The sequence below is a fragment of the Haliotis cracherodii genome, unplaced genomic scaffold, assembly GCF_022045235.1.
Source record: "Haliotis cracherodii isolate W230 unplaced genomic scaffold, xgHalCrac1.p SCAF_13, whole genome shotgun sequence".
NCBI classification, from domain to species: Eukaryota; Metazoa; Mollusca; class Gastropoda; order Lepetellida; family Haliotidae; genus Haliotis; species Haliotis cracherodii.
The window spans coordinates 26,457,812-26,474,604 of NW_027266268.1; the positions used below are offsets into that span (position 1 = coordinate 26,457,812).

At 41.2% G+C, this 16,793-nt stretch overlaps 1 protein-coding gene across 1 annotated transcript in view; it reads left to right on the top strand.

The window, feature by feature from the left end:
* LOC139458560 (cdc42-interacting protein 4 homolog) overlaps positions 1–13,294 on the top strand; it is a 31,824-nt gene extending 18,530 nt beyond the window's left edge. The window contains exons 11-15 of the mRNA XM_071239987.1: positions 7,490–7,602; positions 8,551–8,683; positions 9,532–9,680; positions 10,421–10,506; positions 11,004–13,294. Coding sequence (XP_071096088.1) covers positions 7,490–7,602; positions 8,551–8,683; positions 9,532–9,680; positions 10,421–10,506; positions 11,004–11,167 — 645 coding nt within the window. The 3' untranslated portion in view covers positions 11,168–13,294. The remainder of the gene's footprint in view (positions 1–7,489; positions 7,603–8,550; positions 8,684–9,531; positions 9,681–10,420; positions 10,507–11,003) is intronic.
* The last annotated feature ends 3,499 nt before the right edge of the window (positions 13,295–16,793 follow it).

A 16,793-nucleotide genomic window follows, 5' to 3' on the forward strand; every position in this document is an offset into this window, starting at 1 on the left:
GTCTATTCTAGGTGTTACTTTTGCAGATTTTTTTAAAAATTTTTTAAAAGGTTTTTATTTAAACATTTGGGGCGTAATGGAGTCATTCCTACAGATATGTTGTGCTCAGTTGTTTTTACCATTATTCCCAATTTGTAATTATAAATATGTGGAATTTCCAAGTTTGTTTTCTAAAGAGGATTTGTCTTCTTAAACATTGACTGAACATTTTTATTAACTGTTGCTGCAGAAATCTCAGGTCTGTTTGATGGCAGTTAGACTAGATGTTGGATGTCAGTGATGCTCCTGTGTTAGATCAGTTGTCAGACATGTTTCATCTTGCCTCATCGTCGGCTTCATTCTTCAAGGGCACATAATGTTCATCACATCAATTCACATGTATTCACATGTATTCTCATGTCTCATGTAGCAGACCTTTCACCGTAGTTCATTTTCATGAATTGCATACATCTTTCCTGACAACTGATTTAACTCAAGAGACGTATTAATGTTATGACGCTTCCAATTTTTCGTCAGGATATATTCTTTTCGATTTGAGTGCTTGGTGTCTGACTGTTGACTCAATTTGTTTGTAGGTTTCTCTTCAATGTATTTGTGTGAGTGTTAACAACCAACAGAATTTCTCGGGAGAATTTTGTACCAAAGTTTTATTTTCTAGCCAGCCGTTATTATTTGTTTTTCCTCATGTTAAAGATCATTGGATTATTGGTATGTAAAGAATGCAGTCCTGTTTTCCATCCTGCATTATAGTTTCCCCTGAGTTTCCTGTCTAGTACCCAGTCCTATGTTTTCAGCATGGCATGAGTAGGTGTGTGAGTAGTTGTGCTGCAAGCAGTTTGACAGCGTCGGCCAGATGGGGAGGACACCTTGTGTTCCATGTAGTTTTGTAGCATCCGAATAATGTCACATTACTTTAATTTTATGAATGTGTTTTTAAAAGCTATATGGAAAGATAGCTGAGGTAAGTGTATCTCTGTGCTGCCTTGATATTGACATGTCGCTATGCACAGCTACGGGCTGTCCCATCATGTTTACCTAATAGATTCCCGATTTGGAACATCCGCACTAACAACCCTGCCGTATGTACATGAATCATAACCCCATGAAGACCACAAGACAATTTGCTTCCTAATAGATTTGCCTTCAAATATGTGTACATCTATTTTCCATCATGCAGCTTTCCATGTACTTACCGGGTATGGATCCTCGAGAAGGTACAGATTTATGGCTGTCATCGTTGACAGCTATTGCAGATAAAAAATCTTTACCAGTCCGATTTCCAACTCGATAAGTAAATATATTGTTGCTCCATCTACAATATAAGTACTTGTATGTGAAGACGAGTGTCTCATGAAGTAAATCATGTTGCATTTGTCGTTAGATGATGACGCTGGCACTTTGCTGAAGCCTATAAAGTACGATGCACATTTGGATCGGGAATCTATTAGGAAAACACTGGCACAGTCAGCAGCTCCGTGTAGCAACAAGTCCAAATCTAAATTGTTTTAAGGGGGCAGCACTGAGATAGGGTTACTACAGCGATATGGTAAACCACAGGTAATAAGTCAACAATTAAAGTTCTGAAATGGAGCCCTTTTATGAAGTCAATAAGTCCATGGAACACTAGAGGTAGCTGCTGATCATGGCATAATGCTGGGTATCTTTGTCAAGGTGCATGGTCAGATTGCTTCCAGGTATTGTTTTGTTAATTTTGTTCTTTTGTGCGTCACTGTTTACATTGCTTTTTTCCAGGACAAAGATTTATTACTATAGAATTTTACATTCCTCATTTGTTTGGAACTATGACGAACTGAGGTGATGGTGGGCACAGTTTTATTAGAAACCTCACCTTCTTCAGCACGTTTTCCAGGCCTACTTGGAATCAAGTTGGATGATTTCATCAACACCCAGAAAGTATCTCGATGCGTTAATTATTATTTGACTTGGTGAAAAAATTCAAAATTAATCCATCTTCTTTAACGATAATGTATCCCAACTTGGTACAATGTGCGTACATGTTTCTATGAATTGCAACTTCGGTCTGATATGAAGAGTGGTTGGTTTTAGTTTGGGTAGCTTCATACAGAGAGAGTTGAATCCATATAAGCATAGAGCGCTAGAGATGCTCATCCAAGCTAGATACTTTGGAACTGAAGGCTATGTGTGTATTTATTTTGTTTCTAGCTGTTATCGCAGTTACCCACAATCTCTACCACGGTAAATATGTCGCCCACCTCGTATGTCTGTGTCACTGTCCGTCGTCCGTCAGTCTCTCTCACTGGATCTACTGCACTATGTCATAGACAGACCATGCATTACAGCCACAGACAATCACTCTACACAGTACTCCTATGTTTGCTCTCAGAAACTAGGTGTTCCTATGTTGGAATGCAGGAAATACGTTCCCTTTAAATTCTGAATTTCTTGTCTTTAAAAAGTTATAATTTAGATTTCAAGTTGAAAAATAGCTATCCAAAGTTTCATAAGTATCATCCAAATTCACAAAAACATCACTTCTGATAAAGTTAAGATGTCACCATGACAACCTGTCATGTTTAAGTGTGATAACTGTTCGTTCTGATAGGACAGTGTCCACTTTCTTAGCAACCCACATCTTTTTTTAAACCAATTTCTAAAACGTAATCCCTGTGCCCTGTAACAAACAACTTTTACACCATTTCGAAATTATTATTTTTTATATCCCAGTAACATTTTGCATATATTTAATACTAACATAGCTTAAAGTATGGAATATATTGCAATCACATCACAGATGTATGCAACTTGTCACAGATGTATGCAATGTGTCACATATGTATGCTATGTGTCACACATGTACCCAGTGTATATGAAGGTTAGATCCAGGTATGCCGTGTCTATGATATCTTGTAGCATCCAGACCCAGGTGTCAGAACAGGCTGAGTAGATGATCATATCAGAATATGGCATTTCAGAAAACATCCCCTCCTCCCCTGAATCCCAAATCCCCTCTCATTTTTCAGTCGGTCTCATTTGTTCACCCCTGAATCCGAAAGACTACTTAACACAATTCTTAATATTCACTCTACGAAGGCAGAATCCAGATCGCAGACGAAAAACTTTCAAACTCATTCCTAGCTCATGAAAGGGTATGATTTGAAATTGAATGACTGAGAAAAATATTTTAAAAATAGAATACATACCGGTAAAGGGAATTATTATGTACGTTATATTTTGTTAAATGTTGAATATACGTACCAAATAGATTTTATTTGCGTCCCAAATTCCCTTTAAATAGACCCTTGAATCCCATGTACAAAAGGACGTCTCTTTCTTGACTCCATTATATTGCTAGCATTATTGGTATTCATTATGGAGCTGTCAATCCTGGCCTGGGCAGATATGGTTTGATATGATGATCTACTGAGCCTGCATCTTACTCAGTTCCTAGAGTTAGCAGATGCAACACACTGTGACAGTTTATTTGGTCATGTCTAGGATTAGTGTAGTCAGTTGTATACACAGTGTTAAACTAGTTAATGAAATGTCATAACTACAGCCTGTTAGTTGTCACTGTGTGGCAAATCTGCTCCACAATGTTTTCTGTTGCCTGTTTTACAAAGCAAATGTCGGAAATTGCACAATGGGCTTTTTCCTGTTTAACGAATACAAGAATTCATTTTTTTTGAGAGCTCTGTGAAGTAAGAATTGTGTTTGCATCCTTTTACTCAGGAAGGAACAAATTGTATTTCCTCTGAATGTGTATAGCATGATGACATTTGCTTTGAAAAATGGCAGCAGAATGACAAGTAATATGATTCCAACTGGGTTAGCCATAGACTTCTGGATCTGTGGTATATACTGTGAATCTACCACCCTGTCTGGTGTATATATACAAGGGGAAATAATTCATCACACTCTGGCTTCTGAGCAAACAGTCAGGACTGTTGAATCTGTCATCCAGAAATATTTGAAACATGTTCTCAAACAGAAGATTGCACCTCCAACAAATTTCTTTTATCAGTGAAGATAGATGACAGTTTCTTTTCACATAGTTGTCAAGATCCGATGTTTATCAAACATGTAGTGCTATCAAATACGCAAACAACAATGTTTGGCATGGGGCATCTTTGCAGAAGAGTCCCAAGGAAATACATTTATGTTGCAACTGTTTAAAGTGCATGGAATACAATCAAAATTAATCCGGACAGGTGAGTTATGTAGACTTGTGATGCTGTATCTTGTTTGAAAACAGGATTTTCAGAGAGGAACAAATCTGATATAGGTTGAAAAAACAGCTTCAGCATCTGATTTTCACTTGTGGGCTATTGTTTAAGAACATATTTCTCCCTTGTACAACACCAGATGGGGATATAAAACGTGGGATGGTCTGGGAAATTTTCTTAATCATTGTCAAAGAGCACTTTAACAAACAGCACAGCATAATGATTGGGAAAGTTTCACAGAGGGCATGCCCAGGTTACAAGTTTACAACTTGTAGTCCTAGATGTACTTCCTTCAGTATGTAACCATGGTAACTGTCTTAGAGAACATGTAGCGACTCTGTGATGTCATCAAGAAAGATGCATGTCTATCTATTGTATATAACAGGAAATTGTTCCATCAAAGCAGTGTTGGTACAGAAATATGGATATCTATCTATGGAGAGAAATATTCGAGAAAGTTAACTCAAATTTGCTACGTAGTGTGACCGTGTCTAAATCTTCATCTCTTTAGATGATACGTCCATTGTCACAAGCAACCAGCCTGAGCACCATGTTTTATATAATTATCTCCCCTAACTTTTGAAAAAGATAGATGCAACTATACTTTTTTTAGAAACAAGGAAGAAAAGCAAACAAACCGTCCCATTTAGTTCCATCTCCAACACTGTTTTGTGAGTTATTAACCAAATGATTTCTGTTGTACTTAACTACCATGATGACCTTGACCTTTGGATGTTGGTGGCCGGGAACTCTAATTTCCATCAGTGTTGTTCTAACATGACACTGTTACTAATACAACATGGCTGTGCCCTGGAGGTGCCCAAATGTACGACACCATGTAAAGTTATTTCTTGTGGCTGCGATTTGATTCAGAATTCAACCCTGTCAAGATCCGGGTTAAAATTGGTCTTCAGCAACCCATGCTCGCCGCAAGAGGCCACTATCAGGTTCAGATGGTCAGGCTTGTTGTCTTGGTTGATGTGTCCCATTTGTGTAGATGGATGCTCATGATGTCATGACTGGATTTTCTGGTCCAGACTCTATGAGGTGGAATATTGCTGAGTGTGGGGTTTGACAGCAAGCAAACAAATGACATGTCCACGGAGTGATGTTGAAGTGGATCTCCATTGATACCCATTGATACCCAATGATACCCTCTGACATGTCGGTGGGGATTCCAAGTATCTGATGTTTGTCTTAAGCACTTCTAAACCTGGGATCTTTCTGATACTATGGCTCTAGCTGGCGTGGATAGTTGCTCATACTGTCAACCACTGGTTTTCCTGTGAAATTCAGTTACTGGATGTTGCCATATAGCTGAAATACTTCAGCGAAAAACAACATTCACTCTCTCACTCACTCTGAAATGTGCAAATGCTTCATTAAACTCTAAAGTTTGATGTGAGGTGAAATGGGGTTTAGCGTCGTGTTCAAGATTGTTTTACTTATATCAACGTACATGCATGAGTGTGTATGGCTGCTTGTACTACTAGTCCAGATTAAAACTGGTTTTATAGTGCCCGCCCACTGAGATACCATGCCACAGTATAACATGGATACTCCACTCAGACACAGTGTACAGACTGAGCTGACTAGTCCTTGTTTTATCCCCTTGATGCAGAGAACCAGGCAAGGCAACAACAAGTACCATTTTTGGTATGACATGGCCAAGGACGCAACCATTGACTTTCCATTCTCCAGGCGGACGCTCTGTCCACTAGGCCACGGGGCAGTCATAAAGTCAGAATACAAACCACAGTTGACAAATATTCTTGTGTAAATGTTAATTTGACTTAACATGCAACTATACATTAATGTCAACTGTCCACGAGGATGGATTAATGTCTTGATAACATGGTGCTCTGTAATATGGAAGACTACAGTTTACTTGACAAATAACGAAATCAATTTGTATTACATGAAGTTCAGGCTATGAATTCTAAGCGAGAACAGTATGTGACAACTATTTGGTACGACTTTGTTTACAAGGTGCAATTAGAGTTAGTGAGTATTGTTATTGTGCCAGAAGCTGTAAATCAAGCCATGTGGTCATCGGAGTGTTGCTGCACAATATCAACACTTGACTTCACAAGTAGGCGGGTCAGGTTGACTTCCTCAACCCCGTCCTCACACTGGTGTAAGAGGCTACTTAACATTCCCTGCGTTCTCACCAGTGTTTTCTGCATGTTGTCCATAACAGAACATTACATTGTCCTTAGGCTCGCAGTGGGTTTTTTTTGCCTGGAATTATTTTTTGTTGATTTAATGTGTTACATTTGCAGGATATGCTTTACTTTTCCTAAGCAAGTGTCCAGGTTTGATATTTGATGGACTGAGGCACCATTCAATCAATGCCTGGGATATTTATTTACATTTTTGCTGTGCTCAGTAAATGCTCTTTACGATCTACTGATTAATTTAACTGACCGGTGGAGATCCGGGGTAGAATAGGTCTTCAGCAACCCATTCTTGCCCTAAACGGCAACTATGCTTGTCATAAGAGGTGACTAACGAGATCGGGTGGTCAGGCTCGCTGACTCGGTTGATTGATGTCATCGTATCCAAATTGCATGGATTGATGCTTGTGATATCAATCACTGGATTGTCTGGTCCAGACTTGATTATTTACAGATCGCCGTCATATAGCTGGAATATTGCTGAGTGCGGTCTTAAACAACAAACAGAACAAAAAGATTAATTTAAGTATTTCATCTGATAACATTTTGTAATGAAACAGTATAGACAGCTTAATCGCTGTCTCGTGCTTACAAATGAGTAAGTGGAATACCAAAACGGTTTTAGGTGGTTATAAACAGCAGTGGTAGAAATTGCATGCTGTGGTATGCTTTGGTATTGCATGCGTGCATGTTGAGGGTTATCAGTGGTAGATGCTAGTATGAGGTCCCTTGACCTCGTTGTGGCATTGTCATTAATACAGTCGTCCTTTAGGAATGATGATGGTGATGATGATGTGCGGTCATTTCAGTGACATACAGCCATATCATTGTATATGAATTGTGACCTGCCATGAAATTAACATTGAGTAATTTTGTGTAACATGGCATGATCCCACAGATAAAGAACGCAAATTTAGCAGCTTATTTCGCTTTGCTTAATGATCATGTAGAGTATTGTTATGTGAATGACATGCTTTGTGGTAAATACGAAATGTTTTGTTAGAAACAATTTGTTAAAGATACTTGTGACATATCTGCTTGATGGTGGGCGTTTACATGGATATTGACCAGTTTAGAGTGAGATATGACTGGTTTGATTGTCTTCAGGTGGATGACCCAAAGGAAGACTTCAGTGACCTGCCTCCCAATCAGCGTCGGAAGAAGCTGCAGCAGAAGATTGATGCAATCAAGAAGGAAATGGCCAAAGAACAGGCAGAAAGGTACTCTAGGGTTGTGGGCGGGTGGTATTCCTTGGGGGTAGCACAGACAGAGAGGTACTGTAGGTTTGTGGGAGGGTGGTAGTCCTTGGGGGTAAGACAGGCAGAGAGGAACTGTAGGGTTGTGGTAGTCCTTGGGGGTAAGACAGGCAGAGAGGAACTGTAGGGTTGTGGGAGGGTGGTAGTCCTTGGGGGTAGGACAGGCAGAGAGGAACTGTAGGGTTGTGGGAGGGTGGTAGTCCTTGGAGGTAAGACAGGCAGAGAGGTAATGTAGGGTTGTGGGAGGGTGGTAGTCTATTCCTTGGGGGTAGGACAGACAGAGGTAATGTAGGGTTGTGGGAGGGTGGTAGTCTAGTCCTTGGGGGTAGGACAGACAGAGGTAATGTAGAGTTGTGGGAGGGTTGTAGTCCTTGGGGGTAAGACAGGCAGAGAGGAACTGTAGGGTTGTGGGAGGGTGGTAGTCCTTGGGGGTAGGACAGGCAGAGAGGTAATGTAGGGTTGTGGGAGGGTGGTAGTCTATTCCTTGGGGGTAGGACAGGCAGAGAGGAACTGTAGGGCTGTGGGAGGGTGGTAGTCCTTGGGGGTAGGACAGGCAGAGAGGAACTGTAGGGCTGTGGGAGGGTGGTAGTCCTTGGGGGTAGGACAGACGGAGGTAATGTAGAGTTAAACTGTTACAGGGATAGCTTTGTTTCAACTTGAGATTATATAGGACTTGCTGTTACAGGGATAGCTTTGTTTCAACTTGAGATTATATAGGACTTGCTGTTACAGTGATAGCTCTAATTCAGCTTGAGATTATGTGGGACTTACTGTTGTCTCGAAGTAAAAGCATTGCCCCTGCATGTTCCTTCTTTATTTATCATTTTCGGTTGTGTGGAACCTCAGTATTGACATAGGTCTATCAACTCCAACACAACGGTGTTTGACTGTATACATGGCTTGCTGTTACAGGGAAGGCATGTTGAAGATGAAAGATGTTTATGCAAACAACCCGGCTCTAGGAGATCCAAGTACCTTAGATAAGAAAATAGAAGAAAATGCTCAAAAGATAGATGATCTACGGCAAGATCTGCAAAAGTTTGAGGTGAGTGAAAACACGTTGATGCCATTTAAACAATATGATTCCAAGTACAGACACAGGGGGCAGGTGGACACACAGACACGTCAGTTAGATCACTCTCGTCAATCAGTAGGTCCTGAAACATATAACATTATACTGGAGAGTTCTTAAGGATTGTCCCAACACCTTACTTGCTGTGTCTGACTGCTATAGGTGTTGCCAGTATACCATGATTTGAATTACGTATTTATACTTCCGACAATATGTTTGGAAAATACTGGTGTATATTGGGTTTTCAAAATCATGCATATTTTCATCTTGTTGGCAAAATGTACATCAGTGACAACTCCAGTTGAAATTATGAAATTAGCATCTGATTCCTGTGATCGAAGAAGCAAAATTATTCACCACCAGCCTCCTGTATAGGATCTGTCTATTACGTTTGTGTTGTGGTCAGAGTAACATCCAACAAAATGGTGGACTACTACAAAGTTGTCAAAAAACTGCAGGGGAAGTGTGATGTATGTGACCTTTTTTAGTATTTTGTTACAAATTACAAGTGAAAGAAGGCATGCAATATATTGTGGTATGTATCGCAATACATGAATCATTACTGCAATTTATGGCTATAGAAAAGGCCAATACCCATCACTACTGACTACGTAAATCTACCTACTGTGTTCGTAGAGATGAATTGCTTGCTGAAATTAGTTGTTTGGATAAACAAGTGTCCGTCAATAATGAGTTTCATGTTCAACATTGTCCCTGAATTATTTTCAGGCTATCGAGGTTCCACGAAAGTCAGCATTCAACTTACTAGGTAGTGTGGACATATTGAGTGATGAAATGAGTGTTTGTGTTATGTGTTCCAGAATTATCTAGGTGAGGCTGATGGTAAACATCGGCGCCACAGTACGTCTAACGAGTCGCTGTCCCCAAGTGTGTCAGATGGCAGTACCCCAGCCAGTCAACAGCAGGTCTCCGAGCCAGGAACACCAAACCTGCAGCATAATGTGTATGCGTAAGTATATGCTGTCAGTGTCTGTCACATCATGGTTGTTGTGGGGGCACGGGGTGCCCAGTCGTCTAAGGTGCCGCAGTTTGCCGTGGGTTTGAATCCTGGTTCGCCCTGGTAATGTTTCTAGATTTGTGAGCAGCACACCCGAGCTTGTGGGTTTCACCAAAGTGGTAACTTCTGAGACCTGAATCACTTCGGGCTTTCCTCCTGACTTGAAGTGACATCACAAGTGGAATAAGTGACGTCACGACCGGAACCAATACCGGAAGTGACGTCATAGATGACACCTTTATGACCTTTGAGAGACCGGAAATGACATCTAGAAAGGAAATGAAGTCATTTAGACCCGAAATGACCTGCCTCTGCACATGGAAGAGGTCGTCCAGAGTGCTATTAGGGATACGACTAATGATGTATAGTTGACATTGAGGAGGACTTCTGATGAAAATCTGATTGTTTAGTTTTAGTGTGGTCGCAGCCTGAATACAATATTATGGCAGTGATGTAATAGAGGTAGTATTCCAAGAATTATCAACAATAACAATTGTTTTGATGTTGATGCAAATGTTACTCTGAATATTTGCAATGTTCATTTCACATCCATAGAAAACAAACATCTAGCTGAACCTTACATATGATATGTACCTCTGATATTTATGTTTCTGTGTGGAAACTTCACTGTATCGTAATATGAAACTGCCTCCCACTCACTGCTAACGTCTCATACTGACCTTCTGTTTCAGGCCTATTGATGGAGATGAGGAGGGGGAGGATGAGTTTGAAACGTTTCCTATCATCGGAACCTGTCGGGCATTATATCCTTTTGATGGTGAGTTCTACAACTGTAGCAAAGCCCATGCCAACTTTCATCACAACATCCGTTCCAAAGTAGCTTGATGCTGATTTATCTTTATGTACACGTGTTGACCATGTGTCATTAGACAGCAGAAAACACAGTCCTCCTAAATAAGACCGCCTCCATGGTCTTGTTGAAACAGCATCTGCCTGGAGACGTCATGCCAATAGACGTTAAAAGAAGGTAGTTGTTTTTATCCTGCCTGACACTCAGTAGTTTGGGGACAAGACAAGGACTGGTTGGCTCGGAGTCAGTATACTGTGTCTGAGTGGAGTGTCCATGTTGAACTGCAGCATGGTTTCTCAGTGGGCTAGCACTATAAGACCGGCAATAGTTCGGACTAATACAGGAAGACACGCACACGCATGCACGTCGCTATATAAGTGCAATAGTCTTTAACATGACATTACCCCCATTTCACTTTACATTACCTCTCCCAAATAAACTCACCCTGTTGCTGTGGTTTTCAGGAAGCAGCGAAGGGTCGATCTCCATGCTGGAGAATGAAGAGTTCAACATCATAGAGGCTGACCAGGGCGACGGGTGGACGCGGGTCAAGCGGGACGATACCTCCGAGGGCTTCGTGCCAACATCCTACATAGAGGTCCACCTGTACGATCAGGATCAAGTCTAGCACACCATATAGCATTACTCTAGTTCACAGACCTGAAAGATGTCACTGTCGGTTGTTAAAACGAGATCTCCAGGATGCAAGCTGCTGATTGAGTGTCGTGTTTCATAACCAGGAGAACATTGAGGTGTCTGCAGCGGGCAAATCCCACTAGTGTTTGGAACAGACCGTCTCCATAGTTCCTTCATCAAGCCATGCTAGAAAATGCACCGTCCTGTTTTAACAGACTGAGAGCCGACTTGGAATGTGTGAAAGTACTATCATCAGGTGACAAGGTAACCTAGGTCATCTTTCAGGTGGTCAGTCCACAGCTCCATGCTTGCAATCAGTCAGATGCCTGCGCAGGCCCATCAGGTGATGGAGAAGCCCTAGCTTGCGTTGTCATCGGTTACACAGCTACGTAACATTCACCTTGTGATTGCATCAATTATCAAGCTACATAGATGCATCTTATGACCTTGTACGGGACAGGGTTGCATCAGTTCGTAAGCTAGTAGGATTCACCTTGTGACCTTGTGGGTACCGGAGATGACTGATGATACCTTCCACTGGGCAGTATCTGCCTGAAGCAGCTTCAGCCTCTCCCACTACAGTCCACGGTCCATGATGCTGTGTCACGCCATTGCTGTCCAGTGTCCATCTGCTTCATCTAGTAACTAGGTCAGTCAGATCTATGTAGGGTAGGGTTGATGGTGTCATTACTTCACGCGGTGAGATTACCCATCGGAGTCCAACACTGCATTGAGTTAACCCTGCAACACATCACCCACCCAGCTTCATCAACATCATGTATAACACCTGCTTCAAATGCTGACCGCAACATCATGGACCCTGAGCAAGACCGAAGAAGGATGCGATTTGATATAAATGTGTTCTGTAGTTTTCTAGAAAGAATGTACGTATACAAGAGTCACACAGTTGTCGAGGAAACGTATTGATAATGGACAAAAGAGGATTGAATGAAGACAGTTGCCTCTTGATGTAGATTTGAATGATGGAGTAAGGTTTAATCTTGCTGATGTTTGAAAGGCAGCTCTTTGGTAACAGATATTAGAAGACTGCTGACAATGCATTTACATTGTGTGCTGTTTACCATGTGTTGGTGGTCAGATTGGATATTAATGCTGCAACATCAAAGGGCTGTCTTTCGGCTTCATCTCCGACTGTAGTTTGGGGAGAGGTTCATGTTACGCTGATGATTAAATCGTGCAATCAAATTCTCTGGCTGGAGATAAACAGATCAACTTTTTTAAACGATCAAGGTACACTTTATACCTTTTTAATCTGTTTGATATATGTAGTCATTCATGTTGTATATATTTGATACTAATGTACTTATGCTGGCTTGCTGTACGCTGTTGTTGTTGCTGCTGCTGCCTGCACAGATCATCAGCATTCAGTCGGGATACAGCAAAGGGCACCTGTTGACTGCTGGAGAAGCCTGTGAAAGTAGGGGAAGTAACTCTATAGTAGTGATGCTCTTCCAATGAAGGCCGAGAAATTTGATAGAATTATGCACTCGAATTTGAAAAAAGGAAAGCACCTCTGTAACGATGAATTGAATTGAGCACGTGCTTTTATGTAGCTGGATGATTAATATGTTGAATTCTTGTCATGTTGTGAAATTCTTCAAAACATCATTTTCACAACATCATATTGTTTTAGTATCTACACAACTTGATTAAGAAAAAAGGCCTTTATTGTGTTGACTGAAGTCAACAGTCTTGATAGACATTTGTCTAATGTAGAAATATATATGGACAGCATACACACTACCGGAATATCCCCTACTGAGGAATGTCCACGTTGGTATCCCGACAACATAGACTTGCTTTTAGCCCTTTGTCCTTCCCTTGTGATCTTGTTTTAGCTCTGTGTCATGTACAGCATGCACATAACTTCTTAGTTGACGAGGATGCAGTTGTGTATAATATCATGCTGTAATTTGTGATGCTATATTATTTAAATCATTACTGTTTGTGCTTGTTAATGATTCCTCCCCGGCAGTGCAGGCATCTGGTAACATACAGCTTTTGTGGTTAGCCCAGTAGCAACAATGTCTTGTGTTGGTGACATTGGGTGGTTTGGTAGGGTAGCCTCATGGTTCATGCACTTGCTCCTTCACCTAGACGGTCCAGGTTTGACTCCCTGCTGGATTCAGCCTTGGCCTGTCCTGGTGTACTGGTAAGGTAGCCTAATGGTTCATGCACTTGCTCCTTCACCTAGAAAGTACAGGTTTGACTCCCTGTTGGATTGCCTTTGGTGTTTCTTCGGACATCCATCTGACACTTTGGACCCACTTTTAAGTGTAGTCTAAGTCAGAGTTTCAGTGTGGGTTGGAATAGCAGATCCACTAACATCATGATCCTTGGTTTGTCCAGCAAGTACTGAATGTATGCAACTTGACCATAACCAAACCAAACTCCTTTCTTTCATCACTATGTTGGTGCACCTTATTGACACTTGCTCCTGTCATACTTTCATTGTTTGCTTGAGGGCTTGTTCTGAACGACAACAGACAGTGTCTGGGCTTTGTTTTTATGTGTTTGTAAACTTATCAGAACCTGAAAGGATTTTGGAATTAGATTTCGAGAAAGTGAATTCATTTTGTACATGAAAATCATAATCACTCTCACTGTCAATAAAATTGACTTGACAGCCATCTGTGACATATCATCATTTAAAACATCAGCATGTTTTTAGCTGCTGTGACAGAGCAGATGTGTTCAATAGTGTGTGTTGCGATGACAAGCCCAGGACATTATCTCCCATGTGGCTGGAATGTTGAAGTAAAATACGCTAGCATCCAAACACCCACCTACTCCTACTCCCAAACCCCCATCAATCTCTCCCTCTCATCCACACCCTACCACCGACGCACCCACACATATTCCACCCATCCACCGAGTACCACCCTCCCACCAAGTTGGATGTAACTCAGTGTCAGTCTCACAATATTGCCACCCACCCATTAACTCAATCTTCCAGACATCCACACACCCTCACTCACTAGACAAGTTTTGTTTCTGTTTAATGCCTCACTCAACAGTATTCCAGCTATATGACGACGGTCCGTAAATAATGGAGACTGGACCAGAAAATCCAGTGATTGATGTCATGAGCATCGATCTACGCAACTGGTATACGATAACATGCATCAACCAGGTCAGCGAGCCAGACCACCCGATCCCGTTTGTCGGCTCTTACGACAAGCAGCAAGCATGGGTTGCTGAAGACCTATTCTAACCCGGATCTTCATGGGCATCCATGCTGAAGACCCTGTTCAATTGCCCGTATGGGTAAAATGTGTGAAGCCCATTTTGGTGCCCCCTACTGTCATGTGGCTAGAATAATAAGTTAAACCCTTCTCACTCACTCACTCACTACCTATCTTACCCACTCACAGATACACATAAACCCACCCACCCACCAACTGACACTCTAACACTCACCCACATGGAGTAGTTGGGCCACTGCTTGACTGACTGATAATATATCACAAAGCGTATTGTAAAGTTGCCTGCACTAGAGTTGCGGACTGAAGACTCCCTGCCTGTTACTCTCTGCAGAAGCTGTTATCACTGTATATTATTTGTTTATACGGGGAGAAAGATTCCTACATTGTTACGTCGATATAACCTAGATCAATATCGTCCTTCCTGATTGTATACAAAGCATGAGGTCAGTGACCTCACTCTGACATTTCCCTTTCCTTCCTGCAAATACTTGCTTGTCCATCAGTGTGGCTTTTACCTGTGCTATGCAACAATATGGGTTCGCAAAATGCATGATTTCTGTGAATGAGGCATCGTAATTAAGCCTTACCCTTAATTAGCTAATGAGGAAGAAGAAACGAGTTGTTTTTTATTCTTGGGTACTTATCATGTACAAAACACTCCTGCTTTTCGTCAAAGATGAAAATTGTGGTCTAAGTTTACTCACTGCAACAATATCTAGGTCAGCTGCACTAAATTGTAAGTTATCTACACTAATATGTAGAATACCTGAACTAATGTAGGTCATCTGTGCTAAATCGTAATTTAAATCCTAGAGAACGAAATGTTCTTATTTTTATTGCTAATGTTTACAACTTGTTTTACTTGATCACGTTGTGCAATTGTCTAACATTTGCAAAAAGCAGATGTCAAGAAGCTGAACTCCTGAACAGATCTATATACCCGAGCCGTTCCTCTCAGCAGTGTGTATATAGTCGTTTGCTAGAGCTTTCTGCTGTTTGTTTGAAATCGTCAGTAGGGTCTTTCTACTGCATTGATCTGTGATGAAGGTGCAACATTTGTATGTGTAATGATAATTATTGTTTACTTTGTTTATTCCGTCTCAACCCATTTGGGCCCCTTCAACAAAGGGGGAACGGTGGGGTAGCCTTGTGGTTAAACAGGGGTGAGAATCGTCCGCGGATCCGCAAATTTCCACAAATCTTAGTGACAACAAATTTCTTAAAATCTGATGGCTTTCCCTCATAAACTCCCACAAATTATGGACCATGCTCCTTTGCAAAGAAGTTTCAGCTGGAAACGAAAATATCCGTTCTCATCCCTGGTTAAAGCATTTGCTGCTCACGCCAAAGACCCAGGTTCGATGGGTACAGTGTGTGAAGCCCATTTCTGGTGTCCCCCGCCATGATGTTGCTGGAATAGTCCTACAGGCGGTGTAATACCATACTCGCTCACTCCACAAAGTGATCAACGCACTCTAACTACCATTATCATGCCTCTGTTAGAGATGCAGCATGGTTGCTGGTAGGGTTCTTTGTCCACTGTCAGTCATTGTGTATCTTTGTCCCCTTATGATGTCACTGTCTGAGAGCAATTCATTTCCAACAAGTTTATCAGCTCATCTCCATTTCAGGACATTGCTGATAGTTCTGGGGGTTTTCACCAACCTATTACTTATGAGACTGTGACCCTTTATTTTAATGAGACATCTCTGATTATACTTGAGGGCAACTGCTCAATCTGTTATCTATTAGATCAGTGTTTTCAATTGTAACCATAACCTTAGTAATAATATTTAATAATAATTTTGAAAGTATCTGTCTGTAAGAGTTCTGCATGGTAAACATAGACATTGTGCTGAGTCATCACTTTATGGAATGAGTTCTAGTGTGATTTCTAGCCCATTGCCTGGACTTCTGAGTCTAATGGAGAGAAACAGTTGTATACGGCCATGATTAATCTGTAAATCGGGATCTTTGATTGGATAGTGTTTCTTTCTCCATGCTGTGGGGCTACACTGTTCAGGCCACACCAATTTTGTTTTACAATTGCTCCTTCCCCAAAATTTAAAATATGAAACAAATTGATTGTTTTTGTTGTTTTCACTTCTCTGTCAGTGTGTCAAGGGTGTGCATCTGAGGTGGACAACCTTTTTTATGTCACAGTCTGCTTCAAATTGTGACTGTCGACCACTACATTTCACAACACTGTAATATCACAACACTCAGTCACAGTGAATGTTGACAACAACGGTAAAGTCGACAACCCCTGTGGAAGTCAACAATCGTGTTGAATGTCGTTCAAGGTGAATGTTGATGACCACAGTGAATGTTGACAACAACGGTAAAAGTCGACAACCCCTGTGAAAGTCAACAGTCGTGTTGAATGTTGTT